General features: G+C 36.9%; 1 protein-coding gene across 1 annotated transcript; it reads left to right on the top strand.

Annotated features, from left to right (window-relative positions):
- Positions 1-4,366: 4,366 nt before the first annotated feature.
- On the top strand, positions 4,367-8,743 carry Smp_212520 (unnamed protein product; the record flags this gene model as incomplete). The annotated part of the gene is made up of 3 exons (XM_018791352.1): positions 4,367-4,580; positions 4,948-5,164; positions 8,731-8,743. 3 exons carry the CDS (start codon positions 4,367-4,369, stop codon positions 8,741-8,743), a joined length of 444 nt encoding a protein of 147 aa, XP_018645490.1.
- Positions 8,744-21,924: the final 13,181 nt, after the last annotated feature.

Below are 21,924 nucleotides of genomic sequence, written 5' to 3'. Positions count from 1 at the left end.
AGTGGTCGGTCTGAATTCGACGTGATAAAATTATGTATAATATAACATGAGAAACATTTTTGTTCTCAAAATGCGCAGTTTCTACTCATTCAAAAAGAATTCTTAAGAGTGAACTTGATGTAAGTTCTTCGTAAAATGAAAACTCCGTAGTTTGCATCATAGGCCAAATTTTGTTGAAAAGCAGTGGAAAACGTGGATGTATGGGGGGCACATATTTCGTCCTATTAAAGGACTATATTGCAATCCACACCAATAACTCCCTTAAAGAATACACTGAGTAAATTTGACGACCGCTAAGATGGGCATAGCCTTTAAGATAGTGAGCTGGAATTGATTCCCAAAAGAAACATGTCTACTGCTTCCTGGATTTAAACTGTTTTCAACCGGAGACTAAACTGTGGTGTAAACAAAGAAACTCCACAGCTTCAAATCTACAATTGTAAGTTAATATTCCATAGCAATTTGCCAAACATGTTTACTAACAAATTGTTATCAAACAATCTTTAACAACATTTCATTGAATCACTATTATTTCTCGTCGAACTGGCAATGATAACGTTGAATCGTTGTATGTTGAAATCCTGAAAATCTTTCAGAATAACATCAGCGCTTCACGACACGTTTTCTACGTTTCCTTCACACTATAACAAATAAGCATAAATGCAAAATTACATTACTCAAGGAGTCAGATTAAAGTAATATAGTAATTTTCGCATTTTTAAAACCTCAATTTCCAAACGTGCAGGCGACTGACAAATTCACATCATCGTGCCTCTCTAGTTCAGAATGCTGATTGATTTTTAAATGATTCAAGTTTTTGTGTACTGCATTTTATTGATAATTTTACTGGGGAGTTGAGCACATCACAATACATTCATAAGAATACATAATATAGCTTGCCTGAATAAGTTTATTTAAATAATGTTGAATTTTGTGAAGTGAATTGGTCACCACGGAGAAAGTTGAACCCTTTCACACCTTGATTGATACTAGTAACCATCTCTCCACCATTTCGCTTTACAGAGTCATCAATGGAATTCCATCGCTCTTGACCTATGCTTCCGAAATCTGTTCCTTTCATACCACGGAAAGCATGGAAGCAAACATCAACAAGTTCAATGATTGTGCGCATGAAACGTATTCAGTGACCTTGGTTTTTTACTTCACTATTTGTGTATTTATATTTCTTCCAGCTGTAATCAGTTTTTATCTCATAATTCTCTTCTTACGTAATCTGTTGAGGATGTTGAATTCGCAGAACTCACTTGATAAATGACCTATTTAATTTTCCGTTTCGACTAGTATTTCCAATTGGAAAATATCTTAAATTCTATTGGTCTGTTGTATCTTTCAGTGTGCTTTTTTGTAACGCTGCTCAAAGTCAATTTTTCGCTGTGCATATACGTTTGATTTATTCTCATTAAGATTATTGTGCTTCAGGCTGCTTACGGAACATACATTCCCATCGTCCAACTTGGACGCCTCAGAATAGCTAGCTTATGAGCCTCTGGTCACAAGTCTTTTTCGCGTTCGCTGACTAAGTGAATTCGAAACGCTTCAGAGTCAAGTTCATAATCGAACTTTCATTTTTAAATATGTTCTTCAAGCACACATAATGAAGGATTGAATTGCGGTCAATTGATTAGCGAAGTACAATTTACTGAAAGATCACACTATCAGTTGATTGTAAATAACTGAGCTAATCTTAATGACTTACATGTCTCTTTGACATTACCAGGTGATTAGCATTTTGTCGATCAAAGAATTTATCCACTTGCTCCATGTACTCTGATAAGTTGTGAAACTTAGCCTCCAGAATTATCTAAAAAAAAGAACAAGTGCAAGATGTGATCATTAGAATTTATCGTGATGTTCATCTTTTTCGAAATGATGGTATACATGATAGCGAAAATTTGATCTGTCTAAAAGTGGTAGGATTTACTATACAGACAATACATTCATCATAATCTAGAACAATTTATTGCAAAGTACATACAAGTTGATCACCGCCATTTCGGTCTTTATACACTTCTTGTTTGAAGTAGAAAAAACTGCCGATAGAATTAGCAAAGAGAATCTTGGAACTTATTATACAGAATGACAAACCACACTGGTTGAATACTCACCTATAGCAGCAACAGCGCATTGATGCAAAGAATAGGTCTTATATGAACACTACTCAAAAGGACAAAGACATTGAAGCAACACAGGGAAATGAAAATGTATGCGTTTTGAAACAATGGTTAGACGCTGAACATCATCAAGAAATGTCTGTTAAACATACCGTCAAATATAAAATCAACATTCGTTCATTCTTCTCATGTGATATTCATTCCTTGACGTGAGGAATTTTACATCCTCCAACGCTTCTTCGTCAAGTGTGATTCGATTGATGTATGTTGTGTTGTACCGAAGCATCTTCCTTTTCCTTCTGTGTGTGTTGAGACCCACTGCTGCTGAAGGGTACTGCTGCCACACTGGTCGTCTTCTCCTGTATTTGTAGTTGTATGTGTGATAGAACATCCAAAACATCTGCGAAGTCTAAGTTGTCAAGCTGCATCCTAGCTGTCTGTTGTATCCCTCCACATGTTGACGTCTTCATGACCCAGTCGATCACCAGGAGAAAGAGAAGGGGTGAGAGTAAGCAACCTTGCTTAACACCGGTCATTACGTCGAGTGAATCGGAGAGTTGTCCTCCATGAACGATTTGACAATTTATTCTCCGTTTTTTATATTTTCATCAGGAGTCCGTCTTTCCAGTCTGTTGGTGTTTGTTCTTCATCACAAATCTTACTGAAGAGAATGTGGTGTATCTTTGCAGTTGCTGCTTTATCTACTTTCGGTGCATCAGCCTGAATGTTGTTGTTGTTGTTGTCCGATCCCGCTGCTTTCCTGCACTTGACCTGTCCGATGGCCATGTTGATCTTTTCAGTTGTTGGTGGGCCAACATCGATTGAGATTTCAGAGGGTGCTGCTTCGATGTTGGGTGAATTCAGTAGAGCCGGTTGATTCATGAGTTCTTTGAAGAGTTCTATCCACCTGTTCTTGTGTTCTTCAATGTTGGTGATTACCTTACCCTCCTTGATTTTCCTTGGTCGTTTCAGTTTATGGTAACTTCCAGCAAGTTTCTTTGTTGTATCATACAATTGTCTCATGTTTCCTACTCTTGCAGCCTTTTCCCCCATCATTGTCAGATCTGCCACAAAGTATCAACAGTAATCCATTCATTGTAGTGGTGCTTCTTGTGGCCCAGAACCTCCTGTCATGTTGACATGGTTGCTTTTTTTATCTTTTTCCAGTAGCTATCCATAGTAGTTTCCTGTCTATTGAGTAGATCATGAAAGGCCCGAAACTCATTGTTGAGGTCAATCATGAATTCGTTGAGTTTTTCGACGTCCCGAAGAAGAGCCGTATTAAACTTTTGTGATATTTTCCGCACCAGTGCTTCCTAGTTTTTAATTTCATCTTGGCGATCAGCAAGTGATGATATGATGCTATATTCGCTCCTCTTCTGGTTCACACATACTCCATCGTCCTCCTGAAAATTTTGGTGATACAGATATGGTCGATTTGGTTCTGCGTAGTTTTGTCCGGTGAAGTCCATGTGTTTATGTGAATGTGTTTGTGTGGTAATATAGTGACACTTATAACCAGTGTATCAAAGACACATAGACTCTCACCATTTTTGTTCAACGTGTTTCACTGATTTCAAGCACACCCTGGTTGTAACTCCTCGTTTCTGCAGCAATTTGGGATATTTTTCCGGTCTCACACATTGTACGAGCATTCCGTGTGCCCACATAAATGTTTGTTCTGGTTGTAAGAACGTGAATCAGTCTCATGGCTTCCGAAGAAACTCGGCATTCAACATGAGGCGTCATAATTATTCCCTCAACTCCCAAGGTAGAGTTTAAATGGCTTGAATTATTTTTTCTGGTTAGCGTTCTTTTAGAGAGTTAGTTTTCCACGGGATGGGTTCGCTAACCACATGCACAACTCTCCTCCTTCGTTCGGCCTTGTTACCGGTAGAAGCTTCCTGAGGAGCAAAAGGCGGAGTTGGATACAAAAGGTTAGAAAATACACATAAAAAATCCGATATCTTCCTGGTTTTCTATAATTCTCTGTGAACCAACATTCAACCATTGTGTACTGTCACCTACGAAACAATCTATCGATTGAATGCTAAATATAAATACTATAAAGTTTCCTATTTTGTTGAATATTTTGTATGAGTAAGGTGTGACATGAACTAGTTGATTACAACATCACCAGCATATATTTATATAGGCGTTGCTATTATTATTTAATCGAATAACTTGCATTTTACCCTGTAATCATCTATATATAGAATCCGTCAGATTGCAAAATGGCCAAATATGTGACATTTGACATAACCAATATGTGTGGGTTTGGTTGTTCAATGCATCAACTTATGTTCTGTCTTCAATTGGCTTTTGAAAAAGAACGCGTTTTAATATTGACCAATTATCGTTCCCGAGATATTTTTCACGAATGGCTTCATCAGAACACACTTCCACTTTCTGAAAAATGTAGTCATGAGGACACAAATGGTAGATCAGGTTTGTAAACGATATATTTATTATCGATTTGTTGTAATTGTCAGACCTTTATGATTGTATTGAATTGTTCAGTAGAACATTTTCAATTATCTTTTGACTGCAAACTATTCACTATATCCATCAAACGACATGGCGCTCTTTACTATTTACATAAAAAAACGTGTTAAAAAAATCGTATTATTTGCGAAATTTCAGGTCCCATTGTTCTTTCTATTATTGATAAAATCTCGATTAATCACTTTTGACAACTGAGTAAATTTCCGACTCACAAATCAGTTATTATCTTAGATTGTTGGACACTCGAAATGCAATTTCACGTACAATTTTTCAAGCTTAATATAAATTTTCGTCCTCTTCTTCGCTTCAGATAACATCGAATGTCCTTATAATATACATGATCTCGTAGCACATAACTGGTTGCCACATGTTCTACCGATAGATATGAATGAAGAATTATTGCGTTTACATGAGGCACCATATGTTTGGTTCGCTGGCCAACTAGCAGCCTACATTTTGCGTCCAAAGCCAAAATTTTCAGAACTAATCAATGCAACCTTGAAAACCTTTAAAGCGAGTGGTGATCCTGTTGTTGGTGTGCATATCAGACGTACTGACAAGGTTGGTGTTTGTTCATATACCTCGTTAGAATATGATATGATGCACTTTATTGTTTATTGCTCAAAATCCGGACAGTGCATGTTTAAAATGTAAGGCATGTTTTCAGTTTGTTGTAGTGGTTTTGTATCTGGATTAAAATACGTTTGAAATTTTTGTCTCTCATCCTAAAAACATCATCTTTCTCAACGGAATGCTGGTTGACAGATTTGGTTGAGTTCGATGTATTTGGTTCTGCATAGGTTTGAGGTTTATTTTTTAAATCAGATGTTTTAATGAAATAAATAATTAATGACATTATTTGACGCAAGTAATTTAGTTAAGCTCTACTGCTATTGGTCGGATTTCCGTATAGATATAAACATCGAACTATTGGTCTACTGACCACTGGTGTATTGTTGTTCTTCAGAATACGTGTTCGGAGTTGAAATCATCTAAATACTCACATTTTAGATGGAAACGTGGCACAAGTACATTAAGTTCATTTCATTGTTGAAAAACATGTTTATTTTCTGCCTTCAAATGTTGCTGTTTATCAAGAAATAGACACGAGTAGATCCATTTCAGTACCTATCCCTCATATACTTTCACTTGAGATGGTGGAGAGAATTTTGTAGCTCGGGCGAGTGATTTTGATGTAGGTTTGTTCTCTGAGCTGTATGATTTGGCCGTGGAGCTTCCATCGTCCTTCTCAACGACATCATCAGCACAAACTTCGGGTAGAAGTGAAGTGTTTGAACTTCTTCACATGTGATTCACAGCTTGTCCTGTGCACCCCGATGTTGTTTGGTTCTCATTGACTTTAAATCTGTCATTGTTTATTTCTTTGTTATGGTTGTATCTGTTATTGGTTTGATTTTTGTCTCCATGTTTCCGCATCATTTTCTTAATTGGTTGATAAATTGGATTGATTTCAATGTGCTTGTTTATTGGTGATTGACCTGAGTGCCAAGCATCTAAAAATTCTCTGATGTTTTTGAATTGCCTCTGTCCGAAATCTCCACATTTTTCCAGTCGAATATACGTCCGTAGTTATTCACGTGTATTGATATGTGTGAAGAAATGTCATGTCATTTGGCTGCTAATTGATGTTCGTGTAGGCGAAGATGAAGAGGGCGCCCGCTTTGTCCGACGTATTGTTTGTCGCAGTTGGAACAATTTAGTTTGTAGATGATGTTTGTTTTGTCCTCTTTTGTCATTTCGTCATTTGGTTTGCATGAGATTGAGTGAAGGGATTCTGTTCGTTTGTGGACAAAACCTATTTCAAAGGTTTTCAGCAGCCTTGTTGTCGTTTCTGAAATGCCTTTTATGAGTGATAAGGTTGCTTTTTTACTTGGTTTCGTTGCTGATGGTGTGTGCGATTGGTATTTTTTGATGTAATTGATTGGATAGCGTTCTCTTGAAAGATGGTTTTTAGGTGTTTTTCTTCATTTTTTGCACTGTCATTGTGTTGCAGTGTGTCTTCTCTCTCTTGAATAAGGTTTATACGCAGTTGATATAAAATCCAAACTACGTTCGGGGAAGAATAACTGTCTGTAGCAAAAAATGTATTAACGCGCGACTCAATCGAAATCAGAACAAGGTGATTTGTGGTAACAACGGTTGCAAACTTCATCATATATACAAATGTGCAATTTTACCTTAAGAAATATTACCACTCAGTTATTGAACCAACAATAGCTCCCACAATAATTAATCTAAATTACAATAAACAGTAAATTAAAAAGAAATATTAAAGAAATACCGAACGATCCAAAAAGTAAGTGTTATTCTATCCTTTCTGGATAGATCAAGTGAAAAATTCAATCAATAAGTTTCTTTATAACACAAAGTGTTTCCGATTCTGGGAAAGTGCCTCCATTCACAACTAAAATGCACGATCCCAGTCATATCAAACAACACAATCAAAGAGGGAACAATCAATATTGCAGCCGCCAGAATAAAATCAATTGAAACAACATAGATACATTTCAATAAGAAACATAGAAACTCAGTAAAAGCATAAGAAAAACTGAGAAAACTAGTACGAAATGAAGCATTACAATCTCAATTAACATCAATAGGATGAACAATATGTAAAACTAAAGTGACCATTTAAAAGAAATTGAAAATTCATACATGGAGGGATTTTGTGAGTTCTTTGGATGTTGCTATTATAGTTGAGATTTCGATTGGTGTGGTTTGGCTTCCTGTGCACTTGAGTATCCAGTTTTCATGTGTCGGTTCTGGTGATTAATATATCTAAGAACAGTAGCTTGTTGATCGACTCGAACAGCCTAAAACTATGGAGACTTCTTCCACACTAAGACATGCCTGAGAACATAGTCAATATCATACGGAACTCCTATGATGAATTAAACTGCCAAATCGTTCATGGAGGACAACTCTCCGATTCACTCGACGTAATGACCGGTGTTAAGCAAGGTTGCTTACTCTCACCCCTTCTCTTTCTCCTGGTGATCGACTGGGTCATGAAGACGTCAACATGTGGAGGGATACAACAGACAGCTAGGATGCAGCTTGACAACTTAGACTTCGCAGATGTTTTGGATGTTCTATCACACATACAACTACAAATACAGGAGAAGACGACCAGTGTGGCAGCAGTACCCTTCAGCAGCAGTGGGTCTCAACACACACAGAAGGAAAAGGAAGATGCTTCGGTACAACACAACATACATCAATCGAATCACACTTGACGAAGAAGCGTTGGAGGATGTAAAATTCTTCACATATCTAGGCAGCATCATTGGTGAACACGGTGGATCTGATGTAGATGTGAATGTGCAGATCGGCGAAACAAGAGCAGCTTATTTACAACTGAAGAACATCTGGAACTCAAAACAATTGTCAACCAACACCAAGATCAGAAGTTTCAATACAAATGTCAAAACAGTTGTAATGCATGTGGCGGAGACGTGGAGAAATACGAAAGCCATCATCCCGAAGAAACAGGTGTATATTAACAGTTGTCTACGCAAGATACTTCGGATCAGTTGACCAGACACTATCACCAACATTCTACTGTGGGAGAGAACAAACCAGATTCCAACGAAGGAAGAAATCGGGAAGAAGTGCTGGAAGTGGATAAAACACATTGAGGAAAGCTCTCAACTGCGTCACAAGGCAGGCACCGAAAATTGGATAGAACTAGAAAGAGAGGTCCAGGATAGAGAGAGTTGGAGAATGCTGTTGAGCGACCAACGCTCGATTGTCCGTAAAAGTCTTAAGAATGTACACACCTTTTGTATCTACGTCTAGACGAATAAAATACATGCCATTCAGGTGAACGACGTTATCTTGTTTTAGCTGAGTTGACTTATGGTGGATGAGTTGTCGGACTGGTGTCTAGTATCAAACAAACCAATTAAATACTCAATATAATTGTTCACTGTTCATCCTATGCAAAACTTGTCACATAAGTACTTCAAGGGTAATCGAACGACATTTCACAGGTCTAATTTATTTCCGTACTTTTGCGGAATCTCAAGAACTTCATTTAATTTAAATTGGTTTAAAACTGATAGATTTCAACCTGTTGCTCCTGAATCTTCTTCTGTAGTCTCTGTGCAAGATTATTTAGGCCAATCACTCTGATTTGTGAAAATCCATCTACTTGACCTAGTTTGTTAAGTATAATTTCCAAATGTAAAATAATATCCTTAACATTCTGTCGATAGCGAATTAATGATGCTTGCATAGATGAAACTGTTTTAGTGTCCAAATCCTTGTGACTCAGTCCTCGTAATTGCGTAGAAATGCTGTTTAGGTTGTTCAAAGTGTTCTGTGCTTCATGTATGTAATTCAAAGCACGACGTCTAAGTGTTTCATGAGAAATACCAATCCGATTTTCATCTGAAATGAAAATATTCAAGTTGAATATTTCCTCTTATTATAAATTACATGCACATTTATACTAGTTTACGACAATGGAATATATCAGTCAAATCAATTACATTGATTCATTGCACAATCCTAACTAGTTATAAATCATATAATAATTCATGAGACACAAGTGCACAATGATTTTCTTATGATAATTGTTGTAGAGATCATTAAACTTTTTTTGCACTTGACAAGTTTAGGAAGCACTAGGAAGTATTTTATCCAATCGGCGTTTGACCCGTAGTTCTGCTGGGAACATCACCAGAGTGAAATGTCACATTGAGAGTTTCCGATTGATTGATTATTACTTATTACTCTCGACATGTTAAATAGCACTCCAGAATTTTCTGGAAAACCCAAGATTGAATGAAAGTAGGAATCATGATAAGAAAAACCACCATATATTTATATTCTTGACATAACACATTAGAGTCTTCTTCCAGTACCCACAAGCGCTGCTTGGATAAAAAAATAGTCAATCAGCATGCCTCAACACGATCCTGTACGGAACATGCTGTATTCTAACCTACATCCAGCTAAAACCTCCCGGACGTTTCGTTCTATCAATAGAGTCTTCAGCAGCGCCTCTAGGTTTTCCGTGGCGGTCTAGCTTCAATCGACTAATGATCTTAACCATTAAAATTACTTTAATATCCAAAAACCTACTGATATTATTCAACATATGCTCACTAGTGACTGGCTCGAAGAGGCATTTTCTGGAGTTCTGATGAGACGTAGTGACCAGTGGAGTTCAACTAGGTCTGCTGTAAGCAAATGGTAGATGTTAAGCTCGGTTTTGTGGATCAGTTAAAGTTAAACATTAACACCGTTAGATGCCGGCCGAGTGGTCTGGAGTTTAAGCATTCGCGCGCTACGTCGCTATGTCCAGAGTTTGAATCTAGCTGGGCCTGCTAAGTTTTAGATCAATTGATTGAATCCAGTAATCATTTACTCTGATGAAATATTAACATTCTGTTATGTACCGAAGATTGCATGGAGAGGTTCTAAATCTGGGCTATGACCAAGGAATATATTGAGGATATCATTATTGCGACCCATTTACTCACGCCCATTGGAAAAGAAGCGTATAGCTTAATTAAGTATTTGGCATTTTCAGAAAAGCCGATTTAACTCCGTTATACGTCTCTCAAGCAACTACTGCTGGACTATGTGAAGTATACAATTTTCAAATGCCGTAAAGGTAAAAAATTCAATGATATGCCTCGCAAGGACATCGGGAATTTCCCTACTTCACTACGTCGTCGCACTCCAATATGTTATCAGGGTTATTCAGAAAACAACTCATTAAATTATGAAACAGTTCACGAAGATGAGCACACGTTTGATAACTGCTTGTTCTGTGGCAAGTATCACCTATGTAACCCATGTGTATTTCGTAATTCCAAATGCTTTAATTGTGGCAAAACTGTACACATTCAGTTAGTTTGTAATATCATGGTTCATTTCGATGAAACTAATACTGATTTTTGTGACTGTGATTCTTCTTAGTTGGATGTTCTAAATGATCATTTATCTTTATCGAAAACTTGAGTATGGGGCGAATGCATGTTCTACATTCGATTGTTACGCAGATGAATCGAGCCTAGATAAATCCCGTGAGTTCATTACACATGTCAAGGCATATTTATCTGTGTATACCAATATGAATAACAAAACGATTATGTATCATAATTTTTATGCAAGTCAAATTCACATCATGGAATGCCTCAACTTACGTGTCAGTGTCTATCCCCAACTACTCACATATAATTATCGCAGCGTGAGTACCAAACATTTTTTCGTCAGGGAGGATAGAGTTGGAAAAAGTATGATGCAAATTCTCCATGTCAGTGGTTTCACTAAACCACCGACATGATGATTGTATGCAAGTCTAAAAATCACGTGAGTCTGTTTGAAGTTGGGTTATTAATTCTAATTCTAGTGAGTATATTCTATATCGAACAATGTCTTCATCCATCAAACAGTTGAACCAAAAGAGATGAGATACGATTGATCGCAGGAATCTGGATCCTAATTTAAGCTGTGGCGGATCTGGTGTTTGAATGAATCAATGATTCTTTTGTGTTGATGACTGTTTTGATTTTAAATTCCAAATACAGTATATTCCTTCGTTCTCATCTTATACTGCTTGATTGAATCGCGTTATTCCTGACATTACTAGTTTATGCTGTAACTCAAATACTCTCAAACATCACAATAATCTCAGCATGTTTGAAATATATGATTCATACCACAGAGGCTGTTATTGGTGCTCTGGACTTAACTGACTGAGCGAGGCAGGAAGCAGGACCTATAAGTGCACTAGAGTGCACGAGTTTGATGCGTCACTGGTCCGATTGGTAAACCACTTTTCTTTATTTGGCGGTATTATCACGTTTTACATTAGCACGGCATCCAGGTCACAAGTTGGAACACATTTCATATAAATTACTCAGTTCACTTCATGCAACACATAATCCACCATTATTTATCGAATTTAATATGTATTCACTTTTTTCATTTAGAAAATACTCAGACAGATGATGATACCATGTAGTGAAAAAAGTACGTACGAAGTTGAATGGCTCTTGTTGTATCTACCACAATTCTCTATCAACTCACAAAATTGACATTCACAATTGAATGAACCAAATCCATAATCAAATGAAAATGAACGAAGGTGTCATCTACCACAAAGGTTGAAATTGGTGTAAAGAATAGTGAATGAGCAAGATGGTTTTCACAGGGATAATTCCTGTACCTATCTCACGTATATGCATATGCAGATATATTTTGCATTATGAGAAGAGTAAGATGAACTTGTGGAAATATTGTATGACCAAAGTCCATTATTTTACTGAACACAGCACTTAATAAAGCCACCATCACTTTTATCACGATTATTATTGAACAACAAAGAAAAAACCAACCTACTTGTTATCTGAACATTCCTGGTGGTTTTCATTGAGATGCGTTCACTGAAACACAGAAGTGAAAAGTTCATTAGTATTAACTAAGAAATGCTGTGTTTTGTATAAGTGTTGTTATAGTGATCTCAGTTGTTCTGCTGAAGCATATTAACATAATCTTCATCGCACAGTGCCACCGAATGGCTGGGTACCGCCAAGTGTGAGGAGCGCCCGCCCTCTGTCGAAATGCTCTCACACGGCCACACGTATACAGTCTCTATCAGGGAAAGCTTACCCACCGCCTTCTCGTGACGAAGGTGTTGTTTACAAAATTGACAGCACGAAAAGAGAATGTCTAGCAAATTAACCGGGCCGTTAGACAAGGAAAGTTCATCTAGAAGAGTTGGAAAACTGATTCCAAACCAGTGATGCACATTATCTCCAGAATCCTGAGGGATAAAATGGCGTATGAACAAACTGTTGGCCACCGGCTACCATAGGACTGCATCTCGTTACGATGCTTCACTGCCCTATGGAGCAGATCTGTAGGTCAATGGCTGGGGGTGTGACCGCATAAGAAAATCACCTGCTTCGGTCTAGGCACGCGGACAGTACAATAGCCCTCAAGCAAATCTAATGAGATGACAAGTACCGGAATACTAAATAACCAAAAGTGAATTTATTTCGGGCACAAATTTATACGTTTGATAACGAAAACCACACTTTCAATCAATCCGTCATGAATAACTTTTCAACGCCATTTGAAGTGTTAAATGTTCTCAAAAAATTCAGATTTGTGTACGATGATATAAAATGTGATATTTTCATTCACCTGAAGTCAAATAATCTACGAAGACGTGAAATCTGAGTTGGAACCCAATCTACTCCTTCTTTCGCAACTGATACATTATTAATCAGGCCTTTACAGCACAATTCTGTTTTCGAGGATGTCTTCTTTCTGAAGTAATCTTCGATACAAAGCATCAAAACTGGCAATAGAGGTAACCATAAAACAAAGGTGAAATTGAATTCTTTTCTTGAATATCTGCACGAATGAATGAACAGACTATGAAAATATCTTACCTCATGATCTGGTATTTTGGCCTGCAAAAAATCCTGTACTTTACTTCTCAAATAGTCAAAGATGAAATTGTAACCCTCCCTTAAATATGTAGACAAGAAGTGTAAATCATGCTAAACACTCAGAACTTATGGTTATGAAATTTATGAAGGGTCGTCGCCAATTCGTTAAGAATTTATGTCAGGCTTTCTATCATGTAAACTATCCATCAATCCGAATACGACTTGTACAATCTAAACACTGTAACAAATTAATGACGTTCGAACAGCATGATCTGTCTAGCGTCCTTATTGGTCCTTTATCCGCCTAGCACTTCCAATTGAGTCCAAAAACACCAATTACAGCTTCTGCTATGCGAATCATTCATTTCAAGCATACTTGGTTTATATACCAGACAAACAGACAGACCACATCACACCATAAAATAGAAAATAATATTTGTACAAGATCGAGCGAAATGTGGCTGTGAATATGAGAGACAATAATCAATAAACTGAATATAATCTGGAGACAGTAAATCGTATTATAATAATTCAAAGGTCGAAATGAGGCATATAATAAGATGAACATAGATATACGCAATATAAATTCTCGATAGTTAAACAATAAGAATATATATAGAATAATTGTCTATTAAAAGGTTCTACGAGTTAACCGTACAGATATCTTCACCAGGATATAACACTTATATTTTGTCTTTAAAACTTACTCATCAGCAAAGCACTTAGAAGAGGCATTCGCAGTAAAAATAAACTCAAGCCGCATCATAGTTTGCAGTGCTTGTATCTCAACACATTGTCAACACTCAACAACTCATAACGTTACCAGTATCAGCCACTTACAAATACGCAGCGTAGAACGTGGCACAATAGTTATCTGTTTTGGATTGGCCACCGTGGTTTCCCTCTAACCTACTTCTACACCATCAATCATTAGCCGCATTGGTGTCAGCATATATATTATTGAGTAAACAGATTTAAATATGAAATATAACCAGGCTTTCCAGTTTCTTCTAATGGGTATTAGCTAGAATCACATATTCACAAAAGAAGATTTACGAATCCAACGGTGAATAAATTTTGTAATGTAACGATATTACATGCAACGTCACTAATCCGAGTTTGTTTTTATTATTGCAAGGCAACAAAGAGTAAACGACTGGAAGAAGAGGAACAAGTCATATGCGATCTGAACCTGCAGAACAAGGAAGAAAACTTTTACGCATTAGGTTCCACCTTTTGTACTCGAACCGCGTCTTTCGACTTCAAAAATATATCTGTTGTGGAAGTACACCGTGTTCTTACTTTTCAGGCAGTTACCGGTCGTGACTATTGTGTCGTAGTTTCAGATCGCTCCCGATTCCAAGTGAAAGTCAACATTTAACGTGCAGTAGTATCTCTACTTAAACTTAGTGACAAACAACCTTTTTCCAGGTAAAAAAAAACAGTCAATAAATTCTAATAAATAATCATGGCATCTATCCTTTTACAAATTCGTCGAACAGAAGACAATAATAGACACAATAGTAGTTATTCGTACTCATCTTATGTACGTACTTACTCAAGCCTGTGACCCCTCACGGAGGAGCGTAGGCCTCTCACAAGCATTCTCTATCCAACCCTGTCCTGAACAATCATTTCCAGTCCATTCCAGTAGCGATTCATTCTTCTGGTGTCTGCTTCCGATTCTTGACGCAATGTAATCCAATGTCTTCTTCTTTTCTGATTCTCCTCAGGATTTCATTTCACGGCTGGATCATCTGAGAAGTTCATTGTATTGTGCGCTTCCTCTCAGATATCAAAGTCTTCATAATCCAGTCAATCAGAAGAAGAAAGAGAAGGCGAGAGAGTCAGAAACCTTGTTGAAAATGCATATGTCACCTGTCCTCCATTCACCACTTTGTATCACAGTCCGTCGTATAAACTCCGGATCACGTTGACATTTTTCTCAGATACTCACACCATGCTGTCGAATAAGTTTTCTTAATGTTCTGTTATCCACACCGTCGCATGCCTTTTCACGATCAAGGAAGTTGATGTTTAGTGAAATGTACAATACAGTCGATTGTTCAACGATCATCTGTAGTGTCAAGATATGTTTTGTGCAGGACTGATCTTTACATAATCCAGCCAGATAATCTCGAAGTCAGGAGTCTATTGCGTCTTTCATCTAGTTCAGTAACACTATTGAAATTCTTTCCTTGTACTAACTACAATACCTCTGTGGTCGTCACATTCGCTCAGATTTTCTTCCTTTGGTATCTTGATGAGGTATTTTTCCTTCCTGTCTGTCGATGGCATTTGTTCCTCCTCCAAAATATTCCTGAATAGGTGGAGCATGTCTGCAACTACCACAATGTCTGACTTCAGTGCTTCAGCCGGTACATCGGCAAGTCCCGCCGCTTTCCCGATCTTCATTTTTTGTGAGGGCCGTCTCGACGTTTTCGATGTTTGATCGAATGACATCAATAGGATGGTCTGGGTGTGCTGTTTCGAGATCCAGTTGGTTCGGTGGATTTGGTCCATTTAAAATTTCCTCGAATCGTGTTCAACCCATCTACTCCTCTGTCCTTGAATTTCAGTGATCTTCTTGTCCTCTCTGTCCCTAACCGTTCTCTCTGGTTTACTACATTTCCCTGCTAGATTCTCCTACGTGTCATATGGTTGTTTCATATTTCTTTCTCTTGCAGCTTTTCCACTGTCGTTCCTAGCTCTTCCACATATTTCTGCTTGTCAGCTCAATGACTCCACCTCACTTGCTTCTTTGCTTCTGTGTATTCAACTTGTGCCTCATTTTTATCTCTTCTTGGTCGACTGTTGTTAATTGCTGCCTTCTTGTTCTTCCTTTATTGAGTGTTGTTCAGAATTTCGATGGAGATCCATTCCTTATGATGATGTCTGTTGCAAATCACGTTCACGTTTGTGTTTGTTTGGTCCCTTTCCAGTTGTTCCCCATTGTAGCGTCTTGATCCTTCAGTAGACTCCGTAAGACTACGAGCTGTTGTTGAGAGTTATCTTGAATTCATTCAGTTTGTCAGTATACTGAAGGGGTGTTTGATTGAATCTTTAGTGCTGTTCTCCCAGTTGTTCAGTGCTTCTTGAGATTCATACCCATCTTGTTAACTACCAGTTAGTTGTGATTTGGAGCTATGTTAGTTTATCTGCTGGTTCTCGCATCCTCTATTGACCTTCTGAATATTTTACTGTATTGAATATAGTAGGTCTGGCTATCCGTGTTGTGGTCGAGTGAGATCCATATAGCTTTGTGTATGCGTTTGTGTGGTATTATTGTGCCGCCTACCAAATTATTGAATGCACATATATTTATAAACCTCTCCTTAATTATGTTCTCCTCTCGCAATCCATGTCGTCCAATTATAACTTCATATCTTTTGTTGTACACTCTGAATTTAAAGTTTAGATCTTCCATCACGATGGTGAGGTCCTTTATTGAACACCTAACTATGATTGATGGCATCGTGGAGTAAAACTGATCCTGATGGTCGTCGTTTCTATCATTGGTGAACATTCATTGTAATGCCTTCTTTCATTGTTTTGAAGGATGCTTTGATAATTTTGGATCCTTGAGTTTTCCATCCCAAAAGATGCATGTCATAGTAATAATAATAATAATGAGAATGCAGAGAGCTTTATTCCGGTATACTATCATTTTTCTAAGTACCTCTTCTCTAGTTGGAAGTCCCACGCCAACAAATATCCCTCAAAACATATTCTCCCCTTAACTGTTCAATATAAACATATGAAACGACACTTATGCGGTGTTAAAATTTTCAAGAAACGGATACTATGAAACGGAAACATTTTATTCATTTGTAAGTTAGCTTCAACTTTTTGAAATTCCCAATAAAACCTGTGGACCATACAGTCGATTCTTCATTTTGGAAAATTTCTGTGTAATTGTCTCAAACATAACTGTTCCTTCATTTCCATACAAATCACTTTTTGTTTGCGCTCTCTTATCTTCACTCTTTAATAACCCTTTGCTGCCATACATCTCACATTCGATTAACGATACATACTATTTATATCTGTCGATATCGGTAGCGCACACCACATTACTAGTAATAATTATTCTTGCACGGTTTGTCATTACGTATATGCATTTGTTTCCCCAGTAAACTGATATAGTAAACTGTTCATAAATTTATCTAACTGAGTGAATAATCATCAGCTAAGTTGTTGTTCAAAGTGTGAAGAGTTCAGTTTCACATCACTTAGTTCAATTCAGGTAATTAATTAGTTTGATGGAAATTACCATTCTGTTATGTCCGGATAAAAATAATGAATGGTAACTTCCGTGATCCGTTTGAAGACCAATACTGTTCCGAAGCCCTGTACCTCTTCTTTGAGCTTAGTATCTTCTTAACAGAGCTCATCACCAGGTGAGAGGAAATTCATTAACCTTGATATTAATGGAAATTCCTTTAGATTGCAAATAGATACAGAATCAGACGTCATCATCCTCTCACCAAAAATTGGATCAAAATGGGCAGCCCAAGCCTGCAGCGAACGACTCAAAAGCCTCAGACCGCATGTGGTACTTTCCTGCACTTGTCAAGACAATTGAAATGTAGAGTAACTTTTCGGGATTCGTCTTTTACTGGGGTATGTCATGTAACTCCTGTTGATCTAAATTTACTTGGTTTAGACTGGTTTGACCAGGTGAAATTGGCTGATATCCCACTGAATACCATATGACACATGGTATCACAACCACATGACACTGAATAGTATACGAGGAAGCTGACGGCGCAGTTTTCATGGATTTGGCAACCTGGTTTGGTACAGTGTTCTGCCATTAAATCAACGCTTCGTTTGAAACATGAAGCTAAGCCTGTCTTTCGTCCCAAAAGGCCTGTGCCTTATGCGACGTTGCCAACAGTAGATGAAGAACTAAACCGCCTTCAACAACAAGGAGTTAGTACTGCCGTCTCTTACTCCTCCTGGGCAGCACCGATAGTGGTCATCAAGAAGGCAAACGGCACCATACGAGTATGTACAGATTTTTCTAGAGGTCTAAATGCAGCTCTTGAACAACATCACTATCCTTTACCAGTTTCTGCAGATTTGTTTACGATGCTGAATGAAGGAAAATTCTTCCCAAAACTAGATCTTATTTGCAAGTCGACGTAGACAAAGCATCGAGGGAGCTGCTCACTATTAACACTCATCGTGGATTATTTCAGTATAACAGTCTACCTTTCGGTGTCAAGACTGCTCCATGTATTTTCGAACAATTAATGGACACTATCTTATCTGGCATGCCGGGAGTCGCGGCTTACCTTCATGATATTCTCATTGTTGCGACAACGTTGGAACAACTGCAGGTACTGAAACGCATCAGTGAAAACAGGTTCCGGTTACGTCCTGAGAAATGCCAGTTTTTATTGCGGTCGGTAATGTATTTGGGGTGTACTTTTGATGCAGACGGCCGCAGATCGGATCCTGAATTCGTCCGAACGATAAGACAGATACCCACGCCTACGAATATCTCCGCACTACGTTCCTTCATGGGACTGGTCTCTTACTATGCCACGTGCGTCCCTTCAATGCATGACATTCGTGCCTGACTGAATGGTCTACTGAGCAAGAACATTCTGACTGAACGATTCATATTCATGTCACACTGATTAGGAGTTTTATTTTGATCTGTGAACTATTATTATACGATTCGCGATTCTTGAGGTATGCCTTTTCTATCTGTTTATATATCTCTCATTCACAGCCACATTTTGCTAAATCTTGTTGAAATGTTTTTTATTTTATGATACGATGTGGTCTGTATGTTTGGTATATACACTCAGCATGTTAGAAGTAAATAATTTAAACCACAGAGGATGCAATTGATGTCCAAACTTAACTGACTGGATTAGACAGCAAGCAGGACCAACATATGTTATAAACTAGTCACATGGATTTCAGGCGACATTGATCCGATCGATAAAATCATAAATCGACCAATCATAGAAAATCATTAAAAACATGGTAGCACTGGATGACCTTTGATCATAGTATGAGGTTATTAGCAGAGTGCATCCACAATCCCATATCCTCAGAATCGCGTGCGAAAACGTAACGTCAGAACGATTGAACTGATATTTTGCGTACGGATTCGTGGACGATAACTTCTGTGGAGTCCCGTTATAAAAACTTAGTGGCCACTCACTACTTCCAAGTTTTCAATAGAAGTCTAAAATTGGTCAGTCCATAGTTTCTATAATAAACATCGTTTGATTTGTTTCAAGATTTCAATGTACACATTGTAGTTTTTCTAATTAAAATTGAATAATTGTATTACCTTAGGAACTAAACCCTAAAATGCGATGACTTGTAATAATACATAGATATGTATATTTTCATAATGGATATGGTTGATGACATACGGAGTTTGAACGATTCTCTCTGGATTTGTCGATTCTGAGAAGTCTCAAACAGGAGAAAACGTGCATTCTGGATTACACAACTAAACAGTAACCATAATTTCCTATACAGAACTTGTCTCTTCAAATTTTCATAAAACATCAAGTTTAGCGTGTAATGAAGACTAATGAGTATGTCGTTCTATTACAAATCTACAATGATTATTAGACTACCAATATTTATGATTAATGATGTTTCAGATTGTCTCTATATAACAAATAACATGTTACGTTTTTGAACAAAAAAGTGACATTCCGATTTCGTCTAAAGAAAAATACGTTTCATTATTATTGAATCAATTAACTGTAACCAAGTGTATTTTACTGACTGAATGTTACCAATGGTATTGGCTATCGAGTAATGACAATAAGTAGAGATGTATTCAAGAAAATACTAATTAGTATAAACAAAATGAATATTGATTTGATCAGTTTGCATAAAGGAGGAAAACTAATAGTGATTATATTTGATGCTTGTAACGGAATCAATTATTCAATGAATTGATTTGTGATCTTATTTGGGATCATGATGAAGCGATTAATGGGTAATGAACAGTTGAATAACCGGAAATAATATGTGACCGTCTCCTTCTAGTATGATAGTTCAACATTGATCGGTTAATGATCTCAATGAAATCTCATCAATTTGCACAACTCATCTATTTAATATTTTTCGGTTTTTGTTTCGGAGTTCCAGTGTAAACTCATAAACAGTCAGTTATTGATATTGAAGTCTTTGAAATCTATCAACTTATAGATATATGCACATATGATATGAGAATGGATCAATCGAAGCCTAATAAAATCCACTAACAGTCATACTACAATATGATAAACGATGGTTTATTGAAACTTTCATAAATCAATGTCGTCTTCTTGATGAAATGTATCTTGATAAACAAATTTTGACAGAACATGGATATAACCGAAACTCTGTTTGTTTGTTTTTTCACTTTTACGTTCATATTTAAACATTGAAAGTGGTCTTACAATGATATCTGTTTAATAAACTAAAAAGACATTGACGTACAGGCTCACTTCAACAGAGCATACATATCAGAATTTATAAGAACTCTGAAAATGAAATCATCAACGAATGTCCTCAAACGATCAATAGAATTACAAACAGATGAGAAATTGAAAGTGTTAAACACAATCTACTTGATGAAAATTAATTTCAACAATTGATTTTGATAGATGATGAATATCCTAAGTGAATTTATGTCAGAATAAATTCCTAATCAAAGATTATCATAAGTATGTAACTATAAATGAACTGCTGTGAAAACAATATAAAAACGTCAAATTACTTTTATTTGGTATCAAACAAACTGACTACTTCATATTCAGTGATTGAGCAGATAATTACTGCAATGTTAAAGAGAAATGTACATCCTGAAAGTTCTTAGCATGATCCTGAGAACTGGTAATAAAAAGGTTTCCGTAGTGTTTAATGATGTAACAGCTGAAGATAGCTAGACATATACTCAAAAGAGATAGTGTTGTTGACCCTTCAGAAATGTGTAAACAAATATCTTTAAATGCTTATACAGATCAAAGCTCAATGCCATAATGTTGCATATTTATCCTACTTTGAGTAAAATGAAATATCGATCGTCATAAACAGTCTTCTTCCCATATCGGAAACGTATTTCAAAAGACATCAGACGAATCCTAAATATTCAAAATGTAAGAGTGTTTTTTTCAAACAAACAATACTGTCACATCAAAACTAATAAGAATTCAAGATCCAATACACAAAGATGAACAAGAGAATTGTGTCTATGAAATCAGATGTAGTGACTGTAACGCAACGTATACAGGTGAAAAAGCAAGGCAACTGAGTGTGAGGGTGAACAAAAATAAACAAGCACATTTACAAAGTCCTCAGATAGTGTAAGGAAACTTGAGAACAAGTTAGTGATAGCATTACACTCCATAGAATCGGGTCATACAATTAATTTCGATGGCACAAGAATCTTTCAAAAAGCATTAAATTCTTACGAAGAAGGACAAACATCCAAAGTTTTCATGCAGTTAATTCCCTTTATGAATTTAAATAAAGACAGAACAAATATTGATACAGAATAATATGAATTCATTATATTTCGTGGTTTTCTCATCAGCTGCTTACAACCAAATATGCATTAGAGTTTTAGCATTGCGGTAATAAATAGGATGGAACGACTGACATAAGTGGATATAAAGGATTGGAATAACAAAAGTCATCGATGATAACTATATAAATATATGGGCAAGGAAAGGTCAGAGGTTATTAAGCATTAGAATAAAGGGTGACGTGATAGTTGAGTGGAGTTCAGAGACAGATAAATTCAAAAATGTGATTATTTTAGAGGTAGTTGAAAACAATTAGGGTGGGTTACGTAACAATTGAATAATTTTTAGAGGCAACCC

Source organism: Schistosoma mansoni, assembly GCF_000237925.1.
Source record: "Schistosoma mansoni, WGS project CABG00000000 data, chromosome 3 unplaced supercontig 0083, strain Puerto Rico, whole genome shotgun sequence".
NCBI lineage: Eukaryota > Metazoa > Platyhelminthes > Trematoda > Strigeidida > Schistosomatidae > Schistosoma > Schistosoma mansoni.
Note: the sequence above shows the minus strand (reverse complement) of the source record. Positions and strands in the feature narration are given on the sequence as shown.